Raw genomic sequence first — 15553 nt, 5'->3', positions numbered from 1 at the left:
GGAATATGCTATTATTATTATTAGTTTTTTTTTTTTTCTTTTTAAGGATTTTGCCATAAGGCACATGTACTCTCTGGAGAGAGACAGTGAGAAGGAAAGTGGTAAGTCATCCCCCACCTGGGGAGGATGGCCATGCTGTAATCTCTTCCCCATTCTTCTCCTGGGATTTTAGGTATGCACATGTACACACTTGGTATGATTTTCAAGCCTCCAGGACCAGGACGTGAACCATCATCAACCATGTGGAAGTCCAGCACCTTAACCACCACCCCATCCACTCGCCTCTATTATTAGTTTTAAAGAGACAGTCCTTCTGTGTTTCCCAGGCTGTCCTCAAACTCACAGTCCTCCGCAGCCACCAAGTAGCAGGGATTACAGGTGCACACCACCACACCCAGCTGGGACATGCTATTCTTAGTATTCAGGAATGTCCCGTGTGATCCTGGAAACCTTCTCTAGAGTTTTCCGTAGGATTTTGTGAGAACTCCTTTAGCAAGCTAACAGGGAATTCAGCTTTTGATTTTGAGGAGAGTCAGGACTTTCCGTTCAGAGGCAGGCTATTGTCTCACTTCTCTGAGAGAGGGGTAGTAAGCCAGGGAGCTCTAGTGGTCCTCTGGGGTCCCCCTTCTGTCTCTGTGTAAGCATCATTTTGTGAGTTTGGGCCATTAAAAACCCAACAGTATAGCCGAACATACAGTGGATTTGCATATCTCCTGTCGATTGTTGACAGTGAAGCCTCTCGTCTGTATTTCACAGTTGGAAAATCTTTCTCCTCCCTTGCAAAAAGATTGAGTCCGAGGTACAAGAAATTGTGTGATCTTTCATCTTTCTTCCTTCCCAAATTTCACAGGAAAGCTGGGTCCATGGTACTCTTCAGACTCGGAATATACTCACAGACCTGTGTTTGGCTGTTAAGACCATAGGAGGTTTTTGTAGTTTTGGCAAAAACTTTCAGTTTTATCCTCATTTATTTTTCTCTCTTTCTGTTTCAGTGTCCTGGGTCATGAAACTTAATCCACAACAAGCTCCATTATATGTGAGTAAATCATGAGATTCGTTTTTATTTTGTACTTTCCTATGCTGTTTACTTGTGGTAATACACTCATGCTGTCATGTGACAGAGATTATCAATGAAAAGGTTAACTATTGGCACGTGGACTTATGGGCATAATTTATCCAAGAACTGAGTTTGAGTACATTCTAAATGTGCATAGAAATAAGTTGAGAACATAACGTCTGTAAGCGTTGCGAGGTAATGTAGTCTGGATGACGAGATGCACACAGGAAACATTCAAACCGCCCTGCAAAATGGTACCATCGAGTCTTACCTGGCCTGCACGCATTTCTGTGACAATGTGGATCGCTTCCTATGGCCACCATGAATTACCCTGTGTTGCCGCCAGGTGGCGCCCTGTCATTGGCAAGCGTGCAGTTTCCTTAAGGACTCTGTGAGAGCTGACGTTTCTTCCTAAAGAGAGAGAGAGTAAGATGAAATGGATAAATGTTGGAATCAAGGCTGGAGCAGATAAACTCTAGGGCCATCTTCCTTTTTCATTATTGTAAGAGTGTATTGGGTTGGTGAGACGTGCTGTGTGCTGAGGAGCCGACTTTTGGTTACTGGCCGTTAGGGCTCTGAGGGGCCAGTGGATGTTGGGTTGCTGTAGTCTGCAGAGGGCGAGAGAAATGTCTTTGTGATATGACTTGAGTCGGGCCTTGAAGAACAAGGACCTTTTGCTGGGTGAAAAGTCTCCAGAATACCGTGAAGGCCGTGAGCATGGTGTCCGTGTGGTGGGAGGGTGAGCAGTGGAAGCTGTCCCACCAGTACTGGTTGATGTTGGGGGGTTATGGCAGAAAAATCTAAAAAAAGGGTCAAAACTCGGGTGGAAAGGAAGGCACAGGTATAGGGATTTTGTTCTGCTATTACCAAGGGAACACGGCCCTGTGGGCTCATTGACTTGAACCCAGTGAAAGTCATTTCAGACCTCTGACCTCCAGAATTGTAAAATAATAAGTTCATGTTATGTTAAGCCGTGGAGTGTGTGGTAATGTGTGGTGACAGCCGTAGTGCACCGGTACAGCAGTGAAGATAGGCAGGCAGGAGCGAGCAGAGCCCAAGAGATGAGTCAGTCACTTAGCGTTCTGTCTTCCCGTCATGGAGTCTCAGAACTTTACTGTTAATAAAGATCTTACATATCGTCTGCTCAGCTTCAGCCTTTCCATTTTAAAATATGGAGAGGAGCACTGAAGAAGTTGTGATACGGTTTCACAGCTCATTGGTGGTAAAATTGATGGGAACCTGTTTTTGGGGGTTAGTGTAAAACTCTAAATCTTGTCAAGCTTAAAGCAGTTGTAGTCTTGTTAGGCAAGCAAAGCCTAGGGTGTTTTTTCCCTTTTCTTGTTCTTTTTCTTTTTCTTTTTTTTTAAAGAGATTTTTGCTATAGGGCACATGCACTCAGCAGAGTCAGAAAGCAAGAAATCACTGCCTAGGGGGGATAGCCATGCCACAAGTCCCTTCTCCTCTAATCTCCTCTTGGGATTTTGGGTACACATGCACACACACCTAGTGTGAGTTCTCAGCTGCTGGGTCCAGGACCCAAACTGTGGTCAACTGTGTGGGAGTCCAGTGAAGTAACCATTACGCCATCTGCTGGTCTGAAGCAAGACCCAGTTCTGAAGAATGTTCTTTTTTAGTTGTTTTGCCATAGGTTGTATGTGCTCGCCAGGGAGAGACAGGGAGAGAGCAAGTGAGAATCACCTTTCCAGGGAGCATGGTCATGCCCCAATTCCTTCTCCATTTTTCCCTTGTGATTTTGGGCACGCACACACACGTGCCTGGCATGATGCTCAGGCTTGCTGGCAGGGACTCAGATGGTGGTCAAGGCACCTGTGCTCGCCAGAAAGACAGAGACAGAGAGACAGAAAGTGAGAAATGACCCCCAGAGGGAATGGCCATGCCGCAATCCCTTCTCCATTATCCTCTCGGAATCTTGGGCACACATACATGTACCCGGCCTGAGTTTAAGCCATCAGGTCCAGGTCTCAAACCACGGTTAACTACATGGGAGTCCAGCGACATAGCCATTACACCAACTGCTGGTCTTGGATTTATGCTATTTTAGTGAACAAAAGTAGCTGTTCTTCTGCAGTCGGTTAGACACAGGAGTCAGATCTCTGCATGTAGAGAAGGAAGTAGTAAGCACACGAACAGAAAGTGTGTTGCAGTTTATCTTTCTAGTTGTTACTTGGGACCCGCAGTGGGTGATTATCAGCAGCAGCAGAGAAAGACTCCTCTGCTACTAAATAAGGAAAACCACTGGGTCCTGAGAGGAACTTTTATCTGGAAGTTAAGGAAAGCAGTCCGGATTTCAAATAAACATTTTAATCAGTCCTTGAATAAAGTTGCCTCCAGAATAAGTTTTAATAGTTAAGAATGATTCCAAACTATATGTGTGGTTTTAAAAGTTTGTTTCTTCTGAGGGAGAGAGACAGATGGGTAGATACAGGTACCCCCCCACTTCCACCGCCAGCAGAGCCTTCATGCCGAGACCTACCTCGCCTCAGCCAGCTGAGGTGATGGGCATGTATACATGCAGTGGTCCTGTGCAGGGGTACCTTGCAAACTGGCACCTTCCCGTATGGCCTTAGCATTGCGGGGTGCTGTTTTCCACCATGCCCCCCCTGCGTTTTGTTGTTTTTGTTGTTGTTGTTTTTGAGAGTTTTTTTTGCTGTAGGGTGCATGTGCTCACCAGAAAGACAGAGAGAGACAGGGAGACAGAAAGCGAGAAATCATCCCCCCCCACACCAGGGGGGGTGGTCACGTCGCAGTCCCTTCTCCATTCTCCTCTTGGGATCTTGGGCACGCATGCACACGCACCCGGTGTGAGTTTTAAGCCACTGGGTCCAGGACGCGAACCACGGTTGACTACAGGGGAGTCCAGTGACATAGCCATTACACTAACTGCTGGTCGCCTGATCAGTTATTTTTCATGCTGTGCTCCCAGTGGAGCGTGCAGGACATGGGCCTGAAACCTTGGGGAGCAGGAGCGCAACATGGCCGTTCCTCAGTTACCTGGTCTATCACTCGTGATTCCTTGGCTACAGCCTTTGTGGAAGGGAGGCCCGTTATATCACTACTTCAGGTGTTTCTTAGAGCCTCCACAGAGTATTATTGCCAGATGAACTGATACGAATTGCAGTTTCCGTTCAGTTGGGTGGTAGTGATTAAAACTGACAGGTTCCGAATGATCCTTCTCAGCATCAGAGCCTGGATAGATGAGTGAGCGTGACAATGGAGAGGCAGTGACAGTGTCAGAAATTTGAAAGAAGAAATAATGGCATCACATGCTTCATTAGCTCCGAGGAGTGCAAGAGAACGAGTGACAGCTCCTTGGGAATTTGCGTGAAAGTGACAGATAATGCCGTGGTCAGGTAGAGGAGGAGGAGGTGGCGAGCTTGTTCTTCCAACACGTTAAAGGGCGGTGAGTGTTGTGTTGGTAGCAGGAGAGGTGGGCTTGGAGTGGTGGTGCAGGGGTATTGGTTGAGAGCTAAAGATAGTGAGTTTTCTTGAAGAAATTAAGACTTCTGACTGTGAGAACAGGCGAGCTCTTTAAGAAGATATGAGAGCAATGGAATAACAGTAGTGGATTGCGGGAGAAGGCACAGTTGAGACAGGGAGGAGTTCCATGCTCTTGGGGTGCCCTCGAGCCTTTAACATTTACTTCTAGGACTTAATTTTACCCATGTACATCAGGATGAGAAGTGAATTTTGTGCTGGAGATGGGGAGTTTACGCTTTCATTCAGACGACCCCTTTGGGTTTGAGGAACAGAACTGTGACTGGTCTAGTGAGTGCAGAAGGGGCGGGACCTGGTCTCCTCCAGGAGGGAAGGGGAGACTTAGGGAGAAGGTCAGAGAGAGGCTGGATCTTGTTGGAATTCACAGGCCATTGGGAATGTCTCTCACCAGCCTCCACCGGGCCTGACTCCCTCCACAGCACCCAACTCTGTGCCTACTCTGTAAACATTAGAGCCCCTGACAGCTTGGGGTCAAGTCAACCCTCTTGGAGACACTGGGATTTATCCTAACGGGGTGTTCTTGTTCAGACTGGAATCCTCGGTAGTTTAAGCGTAGCTATTTGGGGCTGTCCACTTGAGGCAAAATAGTTACAATCTTTTCTGGCCACCTTTTATTTTATTTTACTTATTTATTTATTTCAAAAATTTACTGTAGGGCTATGTGTTCACTGGAGAGAGACAGAGGGGAAAGTGAGAAAGCAACTGTAGGGGGGACAACCACGCTGCACTCCCTTCCTCAGTCTCTACTTGGGATTTTGGACACACACTCGCCTGGCCTATTCTTCAGGCCTCTGGGTTTGGGACTCAGCTGGCTCTCTGGGGTCCAGCTGCCTTAACCACCATGCCCAAGTTCCATGTCTTAGATAAAAATGGATATTCTTGAATTGAAGAACAGATTTTAGCAGATTTAGCTCTCACCAGATAGTCTAATTAAAAAATTCTGTGTTGCTTTTATATTCTTTCATATTACTTTCTGGAAGTGAAAATAACAATTCCCAAACTTGCTACTATTATGAGTTCGCTCATGGACTACAGGTACCCATTATAATTCAGGAGACGTCCTGTCACTCCGGTCTTCTGTGAATATCCTCCCTACAGATGTGTAACACTCCTTTCCATCACCTGTAACCTTTCTAGATGACAGCACCCTAAAAACAGAAGCTCACGTTCACACAGTTCTTAATACTTAATAGTTGATGTGCACTGGGTTCTCGCAGTGATGTTGGGAGGGTGGACGAAGCTGCTTGTTACCCTCGTCATATACAAGGAAACAGGCTGGAGATGGTTCATCTAGTGAACGGCGAAGGCGGCCCTTTACCTAGAAACTGATTGTCACATCCATTTTCTTTCTTTTTACAAAGCCGCCTTCCCACTAAGTCCACAGTCATTCCATAAGACGTACAAATCTCACAGCTCTTAATATGGTGGAGACGTGCGTGGATAGAGTCCCTTTTTGCTTATAGGTAACTTAGTCTTCATTTCACATGTTTTTGAAAGCCTTAAATGTTTTATTTTTAAAAAGTTTAAACTTACAAGAAAGTTATAAGAATGTAACTTCATCTCTTTTCATCTTTAATTGAGATTTAGCGAGGCCAGCAGGTGGTGTAGTGGTTAAGTTGTTGGACTCCCAAATGGCCGACTGTGGTTTTGGCTAACAGCAGTTCAAGTTCTGGGCCTGGCAGCTTGAAAGTCATGGCAAGTACATGTGTACTTGTGCCCAAAATCCTGAGAAGAGAGCGGAGAAGGAATTGTGGTGTGGCATGGCTCTCTCCCCTGAGGGCTGATTGCTCACTTTCTCTTTCTCCCTCTCTCTCTGCTTTAAGGTGAGTGTATGCGCCTTATAGCAAAAATCTCTCTCACACAAAAAATAAATAAAAGTTTTAGTAACATTTGCTTAACTTTGTATCTTTCTGTCTATTTCTCTATCTACATGTATGAGCCATTTAAAAATTGCAGACATTCCATCCCATTCCCTCTAAATATTTCAGAATATGTCTCCTAAGAACTAGGCCATTCTCTTTCATAACCACAGTACAGTAAAGAAAAACAGAAATCGTACCATTGATGTAATCCTCTTATGTAATGTAAGTCCATATCCGAATTTCTTTAATTATCTCAATAATGTCCTTTATAACATCCTCCTCTCCTTCCTCCCTATTCTAGGATTTAATCCAGGATTATACACTGTATTTATCTCTCTTTAGTCTCTTAATAAGAAACAATTCCAGTGTTTCTTTGTTTTTCACGTTGACATTATGGAAGAGTGTAGGCTAGTTACTTGGTAGCAGTTTGGGTTCAGTATGCTGTTTTCTGTGATTTTGGCAGTTGTACTTCATAAATGATGTCATTCTAGGTGTATCCCGTTAGGACACATGATACATTCTTTTCTTATTATTGGAGATGTTTAACTTTCTTTTTTTTAAATTTGCTTTTTAAAGAGAGATTTTTGTTCTAGGGTGCATGCACTCTCCAGAGAGACAGAGATGAATAGAGAGAAAGAAAGCAAGAAATCACCCTCCGAGGGGATGGCCATGCTACAATCCCTTTTCCTCCATTCTCCTCCCAGGATTTTGGGCACGTCATGAGTTTGCTGCCTGATCTGGAACTCAAACCTCCTTGGACTATGTGGGATTCCAGCAGCGTAACCATTACGCCATCTGCTGGTCCCAATTGGAGATGTTAATTTTGCTCCCTTGGTTAAAGTGGCATGGAATTTATATAATTCATGTGTTCTAGAGGAATTGGTTATAAGAGATGGTGTGAGTGGTTGTTTCTGTCTTCCTTTAATGATTTCTCTGGTTTGACAGTACCTTTTGCATAATTCAATTTTCTGGAAATGAGGCATCCTTGTTCTCTGTGAGGTGTGTTCTTCATGTCAGCAGAGAGCTCATTGTGAGTGATAAATTGCCTGAAGGTTGAATAGACATAATTTCTGCTTTTGTGGGGTGGTCTTTAAACAGATGTTCTTCTCCACTGAGCTGTAGGAACCTGTTTGATACCAAGCATAGTAGGTACTCAGTAAACGTCCATTGAGTGAGTGAATGAAATACAGTCTAGAAAAACTAACATTTCAGTGAAAGTCACCACATTTTTAATGAAACAACTGCCTTGAAAAATAATTTAATTACAAATTTTTAATTTTAATTTTGTTTATTGCCACTATTTATTTTTGACCAGGAAGAGACAGAGGGGGAGGGAAAGGGAGAGAGGGACAGTGAGAAAGCAAGCTGCCAGCTCCAGGTCTCCAATCACGGTCAGCCATGTGGGAGTCCAGCGCCTTATCCACCACACCACCTGCTGGCCCTAACAACTGCCTTCCTTAAAGTTGCTCATTTGTTTCTCAGATTTCATTAATTTACTCTATGGGCCCGGAATGGTTTGTGATGTCATCTCTGAGATCAAAAGCATTGCATACAGGGAAATGTTTGTGATAGCCATGCCTTTTTTTTTTTTTTCTTTTTTAAGGTTTTTGCCATAGAGCTCACTAGAGAGAGAGAGATGGTGCGAGAGAAAGTGATAAATTACCCCCTAGTGGGGATGACTATGCCCCAATCCCTGCTTCTCCATTCTCCTCCTGGGATCTTGGGTACACTCACATGTACACACACACACACACACACACACACACAGCCAGTGTGATTCTCAAGGTGCCAAGTCTGGGACTCAAACTGAGGTCAGCCACATAGGAGTCCAGCACCTTAACCACCAGGCCACCGGCTGGCCCGGATAGCCATGTCTTTTATCACGCACGTGTAATCTTCCTTAGAATTATAAGGAAATCCCTTCAGTTTCCCTATGACGTGCAGCTGAATGTGCACGGTAGAGTTTTATTTTAGAGATGTGGTCTATGAAATAAGTAACTCAACCTACTTGAAAAAAAATGTTAGAGGGCCAGCTAGATGGCATGTTGTTCAATGCAGCTGGATTCCACATCGCTGACAGCTCGGTTCAAGTCCTAAACCTGGTGGCTTGAAAACACAGGTGCATGCATTTGTGTGCCCCAAATTATGATAGGTGAATAAAGGACAGGGGATTGCAACATGGCCACCCCTCAGGAAGTGATTTCTCACTTTATCGCTCTCTGTCTCTGTCTCTCTATCTCTTTCTGTTGAATGCATGTGCCCTATAGCAAAACCATTTTTAAAAATGCTAGATATAGTTGGGACCAGCAGATGGCGTAATGGCTACGTTGCTGGACTCCCATGTAGTCGACCATGGTTCGAGTCCCGGACCCCGTGGCTTAAACTCACACCAGGCACATGTGTGTGTGTGCTCAAGATCCCAGGAGGAGAATGGAGGAGAAGGGATTGTGGCGTGGCCACCCTTCTGGGGGGGTGACTTCTCACTTTCTGTCTCTGTTTTTCTTGTGAGTGCACGTGCCCTATAGCAAAAACCTCTCCAAAAGAAAAAAGAAAAAAAGCTAGAGATAGCACCAATAGTGCAGTCATGAATTATTATCTTTAGTTTTCATGGGATTTACAGTCTGAGCCACTTGTTTACCACATGCACCAAACCACACAACTGTTCGTATTTTTTAATGAACATGGTACAGTACGTGTACTCTCTGGATCTAGAGCACTTCTCACTGTCAAGATAAAAATCCAGCCTTTTCCCAGAATGGATATGGGATGAGGGATGCTGACAGATGATAAATAAATAAAGCCAGGCACATGAAGGAAGGATTAATATTTATAAAACAAACGAAATAGGCCCTACCACCACCCCCATACACTAAGCACTACCGGACCTAGCAACCTAGCAACTAGACACTGACAACAGTAAATAAATCCTCCCTCAGACGAACAGCTGAAAAGGAAGCAAGATTTTTAGTCTTTGAAGGAGGAGGAAATGGTCTTTGGAAGCCTCTTATCTCAGGCCCCAGGCTTATTCTGGAAGAGATGTGAACAGGCTAGTTCTGAAGCTCTGCAAGGTACACGGGGACAGCAGAGGTCAAGACTCCGGAGACCTGGATGGAACCCATACTTCGTATGGCAGAGAAGGTCATGTCTCCTGTCCTCTCATCTCTCTACACACAAGTGAATGCCCCACAGCCAACTCTGCATGTGGGGATGGACTTTGTTGGAGAGGTCAGGACTGGAGAAAGACTTGATGAGTCCTAGGAATCATTGCATTTTAGGAGTGATTAAACCTAGTCTTCTGGGAGAGCTAGGAGACTGAGCTGTGGAGTGATCTGCCTGCAGTTTCACTGGAGGGATATGGTAGATGCAGGGAGGTAGCAGACTTTGCAAATAAGTGGCTTGGCCAGTGCTCAGGGGGGGGGTGAGTGAGTTTGAATGCAAGGCACGAAGTACATGCACAAAAACGTTCTACTTTAAGACTCAGGAAAAAAAATGAACAAAATTAAGGGGAAAAAGGTAGCAAATGGGAGAGTGGAAGATGAAAGGAATGTTTGAGAAGACAGCATTGAGCCCTTGGTGGAGTGAACAGGTGAGGTTTACAATGTCCTTATGGACTACAGATGCATCGAATAATATAGTTTACAGTTATTTCTCGAAATCCCTCATAAGCAGAAGTAGTAGTTAAGCTGTGAATCGGAACTTTTGATGTAGAAAAGTCATCAGTAATGGCCGTCTCAGTGAAGTGGGTGGTCAGATACTTAAACTGAGAAAAGAGCGATTTAGTCCCTGACCCATGACAGTAAGGGCAAGGCCCTGGGACCAGGAAGGCATTTTTTTTCTTGTAAAGTGCAGCTCCTGTAGTTGTCAGATCCCTTTTCTTTCTTAGAATAATGTTCTTTGTTGGTTTTCAGAGTGTTCCAGTAGGCATTGGGCACTTGCTGGTTAATGGTGAATGCAGCTGTCACTCCACCCGAGTGGTTTATATTGGATGTTGATACCTGGCTAAAATGACCAGAAGAGCCTATTTAAAGAGGGAAAACTTGGGATCATTTCTCAGGTTCTTCAACTCTAAACTACTTATTGGTGTCTGTGAGATTCGTGGCTTATCGAATACATCTCTCATTCCTCCTCAAGAAAGCAAAAAGACATTCCCCCCTCCAGCAAATTAAATGCTTAAAAAGTACTCAGATGCCAAGATGTAAATTCTATTTCAAGGCATGTTCTAAGGTAATATATGGGGTAATAATCATTGCCTGCCATATGTTTGGGATAAGCTCACATTTATTAGATTTTCAAGGGGAAGAGCCATTCCAATTATAAAATGAATTTACAGAACTCTAACAGATCTGGTTTATGATGCTCTCCTTCCTCTGTCATTTTTCCTTAGTACCAAATGTTTTCGTCTGTAAGTGCTTCTGGAAGGAGGCAAAACCAGGCCGATAGTAAAGGTCTATCAGAAGAAAGAATAGCTGGCACTGGATGCTTTTATTTAAAATGTGAAAAACAATGATCTCTAGCGATTTTAACTGTTCCTGTTGAAATAAGGACAATTTCTTAGGGTGTTGTTCTCCATTTTCCTAAGGAAAGGAAAAATAGGTTAGGGCACCTGCTATTTTTGTTGCTGTTTTAGAATTTATTTTATTTATTATTATTTTAAAATTTGCTGTAGGCCATGTGTGCTCACCAGAGGTAGACTGGGCCTAGAGTGAGGCAGTAGTGAGAAAGCAAGCCACCAGATCTGGGACTTGAACTGTAGCTGGTCATGTAGGAGTTGAGTGCCTTAACCACTACACCACCTGCTGACCCCAAGGACCAGTTTGGTAATGGCACAGTGTTATCATTCTTCCCGGGAAATGTGCTTCCATATTCGAGTTGAAATAACCTGGCTGTGCTTCTCACTTGGCTGTTAGGTTATATTTTGCTCCTTCAAAGAGGCTTATCAGCCTTCTGATCTCTTAAATAAATTACCTGCCTTAGCCTTAACAATACAGTTCTGATGGGTCTGCTCCAACATTTTGTAAATTGGTGGGCCTGTCCAACCAGATCTGAGAAGTGTATTTCAATAATGACACTTTGTCTCTAGTGCCAGGAGAAATAAGGAAGTCAAGTGTTCCTCAGGCTCGCTTTTGATGGTTTTGCAGAGCAAGAATTTCAGTTTCCATCTGTTGGACTTTCAAATCAGTTTCTAGAAACTTGTTTTTGAAGCTAGTGGGTTTTATACTTACAGGTAGTATTTTCTTATTTTTCCTTGGCATTTTTCTGAACAGACCAAAAAAGGCTCATAGATTAAGACTTTTTGACTTATTGTGGTGTGGTGTTTAAGGCACTGGACTGCAACTGTGGTTTGAGTCCCGGACCTGGCGGCTTGAAAATCATGCCGGGTGTGTGTGCGTGCATGCCTAAAATCCCAGGAGAAGAAGGGATTGCAGCATGGGGGTGGCACAGGAGAGTGATTTTTCACTTTCCCTCTCATAATCTCTGGCAAGTACATGCTCCCTATGGCAAAAATCTTTAAATCTTTTTTTCAGGGCCCACTGACATGGTGCTTTTACAATAATTTGATTATTCCCAACCAAGTTTTCGAATAATGTGAGTGCCTTAAAATTTCCATTTGGGTGACCAGCGGATAGCATAATGGTTCTCCTACATAGTCAACTGCGATTTGAGTCCCAGATTCAGTGACTTAAAACTCAGGCCAGGTGCATGTCTATGTGTGCCCAGGATCCCAAGAGGAGACTAGAGGAGAAGTGATTGTGGTGTGGCCATGCTCCCCAGGAGTTGGTTTCTTGCTTTCTTTCTCTCTCCACCTCTCCAGTGAGTGCATATGCCCTATAGCCCCCTTCCCCCCCCAAATAAAAATAAAAAGCAACTCTTATAAAAGAATTTCATTTGGTATTAACAAAGAGAAATACTGTTTTCCAAGAAAGATGGAAACACAGTTTGAGTCCCAGACCTGGAGGTCTGAGAAATAGTCTGAGCACGTGTGCGTGTGTGCCAAAAAATCCTGAATGGCGGAAAGAAGGAAGGGAAGAGATTGTGGTGTGACCATCCTCCATGGAGGAGTGCTTTCTCCTTTCTCTCTGTGTGTGGTTCTTCCTGGTGAGTGCATGTACCTTTTAGTACCACCCCAAACCCACCCCCCCACACAAAATTTGGGGTTCCATCAGCCTAGATACGTAACCATGGAGAGATGGAAGAGCAGAGTGAGAGGAGAAAATGTTGCCTTTGGAGTAAAGTATGGACGTAGAGGAGAGTCTCGAGAGAGACTTTTCTTGGCTGGGGTGGACATTCCAAGTAGCAGATTACATGAAGGTGGGTAATCAGTATATAGAGCTGCATCGTTCGGTATGGTAGTCACTAGCCACATGTGACGGTTTAAAATGGAATAAAATTAAAAATTCAGTTCTTCCATCAAAGTGCTCAGTTGCCACACATGGTGGGTAGGTACCACGATGGACAGTGCAGACAGTTTTTTTTTTTTAAAGAGAGATTTTTGTAGTAGGGTGTATGTGCTTGCTGGAGAGACTGAAAGCAAGAAGATACACACACACACACACACACACACACACACACACCTGGGGTGGTGGGGGAGATGGTCTCCCCACAGTCCCTTCTCCTTCACTCCTCTTAGGATTTTGGGCATGAATGCACACGCTCCCGGCATGAGTTTTAAGTTACCAGGTCCGGAACTTGAATTGCAGTCAGCTATGTGGGAGTCCAGTGACATAATCATTATGTCATCTGCGGGTGCTCGGACTGAATATTTCTGTCATTGCAGAAAAGTCTTTGGGCCAGCATTGATACAATATGGGCTTTACACGGAATGACACTGTGGAGAGCAGCTGGAGAGCTTTTCCTTAAAAACCTGCAGAGAGAGAGAGCGGAGGGAGAGAATGAATGAATGAATGAATGAATATATATATGGACAAATCTCCCCCCAGTGGGGCATGATCATGCCAGAGCTCTTTCTCCTCCATGGCACCCTCCTGTTGGTATTTGGGGCATGGACACACATACGCCCAGTGTGTTTTTCAAGCCACTCAGGCTGGGATTAGAATCCACAATTGGCCCTGTGGGATCCAGCTCTCATCCAATGCACAGCACTTAGCTGCGGTCTTTGGTCTTTTTATCCTTTTTCATGGGTGGGGAGTTAGAGCTTAGGGTACTTGTCTTTAAGTTTAGAGAGCACTACCTGCAATCTCAGTTTTGTTTGTTTAGACTCTTTTTTTTTTTTTTTTTTAAACCAAGAAAGTGCTCTTGGCCTGTCTTGCTTCCTTGGATCCCTTTACAGAGCTCTGTGTTTGGCTTCACTGCTGACCCTCTGTGATATACAGAGCATCTGGCGGCGAGGGTGGAATTCTCAGCTGTCTCTCTGTTATGTCCACAGAAGGAAATGTGAGTTTTATCTTACTCTTCAGGCAGTGGTACATTCCTTTTTTGGTCCATGGGACCCACCAATCTATTGGAGGTTTATTTCCTACCATTCCTGTCATCTTCTTGAATTAGTTAAAGGCCTGGGGTGATCTTAACCTACCCTCATGAACAGTATTTCCTTCATCACTTCGTGCATTTTTAAATTCTACTCGGCGTAAATATTAGGTTTTGCTGATAGTTCATCCTATCTTTTACAGTTAGCTGATCCCAGGTAGCATAATATTTAAAAGCCACTGCTGTGGGTATTTTTAATAGCCAGTATCTCTTCTCCACAAGTCCCTACTTTTCAAATTTCTGTGAAATTTTATAATTTTGCACTTGTCACATCTATAAGTGGATATAGTTACATGTTATCCATATCTTACTAAGTCTCAGAATTAAAAGCAGTTCTTCTCCTTGACTATGGGACCCTGATGGGTGTTTTAAGAATTGGGGTGCTGAGATTCCAACCCCAGTCTTTCCGGTGAGTACAGGGTCGTGTTGATTTTTCATTTGCCGGTGTGCGTGTGTGTACATATATAGTAGGTGATGGGAGAAATGTCTGCTGTACTAAAACGTTAAGTAGTCAGAGTGTCACTCACTCGGCACCTGTTGCACCGACCCCGCTGGCTGTGTGTCCTGCGTTCATTTGCTTGTTTAATCCAAACAGCCTTACAAGATTACTCTAGTTTTCTGGATTTTAAAGATGAGGAGAGAGTGCCGAGAAATTCCCGTCACTTACTGAGGCCATGCAGTTAATAGAGGATAGAGCTGGAGTGCAAACCAGGCCTTTTTCTGCCTTCAGAGGCCTCGACTTCCAATGATGTCAGTACGTGCCGTCCCTGCTGAGTGCTCGTAACTCGCAGGCACGGGAGGAAGTGGGTCCAGGCCTGATAACGTGAGGATCCTGAGACTGTTAAGGACTGGACGAAAAAATGGAGAGTGGGGCTAGTTGGGAAGAGGGAGAGCTACGAAGGGACAGGCTGTGGCACTTGTCACCTCTGGGGGTGGGTGTCGTGATATGTGACCCTGTGATAATTGTGCAGTGGAGCCGCAAGCTCTCGAACATCACTGTGCTTTGGAATCACCTGGAAGGCTCATTCACACACAGGTTACTGGGCCACGCCCCCAGGTTCTGATTTACTAGGTTTGGGGCAGGGCTGAGGAGGTGCATTTTTAGTTATTCTCACTAGCAACGTGGGGATCCTGAAATGTGGGGTGTTTTATTTTTATTTTTTGAGAGGTTTTTCTTACAGGGTGTGTGCACTTGCCAGAAAGACAGAGACAGAGAGACAGAAAGCGAGAAATCATCCCCCAGAGGGTATGGCCACACCGCAGTCCCTTCTCCTCCATTCTCCTCTCGGGATCTTTGGCACACACGCACATGTGCCGGGCGTGATTTTAAGCCGCCTGATCCAGGACTCGAACCGCAGTCGACTACATGGGAGTCCAGCAACATAGCCATTACGCTAACTGCTGGTCCCAAATGTGGGGTGTTTTGAATTGTGCTTATTGTATGCCAGGCACTTAGCATACCCTGTTAACACATTGTTACTTTGTGTGGCCGTGAAGGGGATAAATGGTAACCGTAGTCTAGGGCACATGTTTAAACCAGTGCTGCCCATTGCTTTTCTAGTAATTCCTGGGACAGCGCTTTGAGAATTCATGTAGAGAAGAGCACAGGGCTTAGGATCGAGTCGGTAGGGTT

General features: G+C 44.5%; 1 protein-coding gene across 1 annotated transcript in view; it reads left to right on the top strand.

Moving 5' to 3' along the window:
- The first annotated feature begins 997 nt into the window (after positions 1-997).
- AKAP13 (A-kinase anchoring protein 13) overlaps positions 998-15553 on the top strand; it is a 231889-nt gene continuing 217333 nt past the window's right edge. Inside the window, exon 1 of the mRNA XM_006142666.3 lies at positions 998-1036. Coding sequence (XP_006142728.1) covers positions 1004-1036 — 33 coding nt within the window. The 5' untranslated portion in view covers positions 998-1003. The remainder of the gene's footprint in view (positions 1037-15553) is intronic.

The sequence above is a fragment of the Tupaia chinensis genome, unplaced genomic scaffold, assembly GCF_000334495.1.
Source record: "Tupaia chinensis unplaced genomic scaffold, TupChi_1.0 Scaffold000078_1, whole genome shotgun sequence".
NCBI lineage: Eukaryota > Metazoa > Chordata > Mammalia > Scandentia > Tupaiidae > Tupaia > Tupaia belangeri.
The sequence above is the reverse complement of the archived record's forward strand: the minus strand, read 5'-3'. Positions and strand labels throughout refer to the sequence as shown.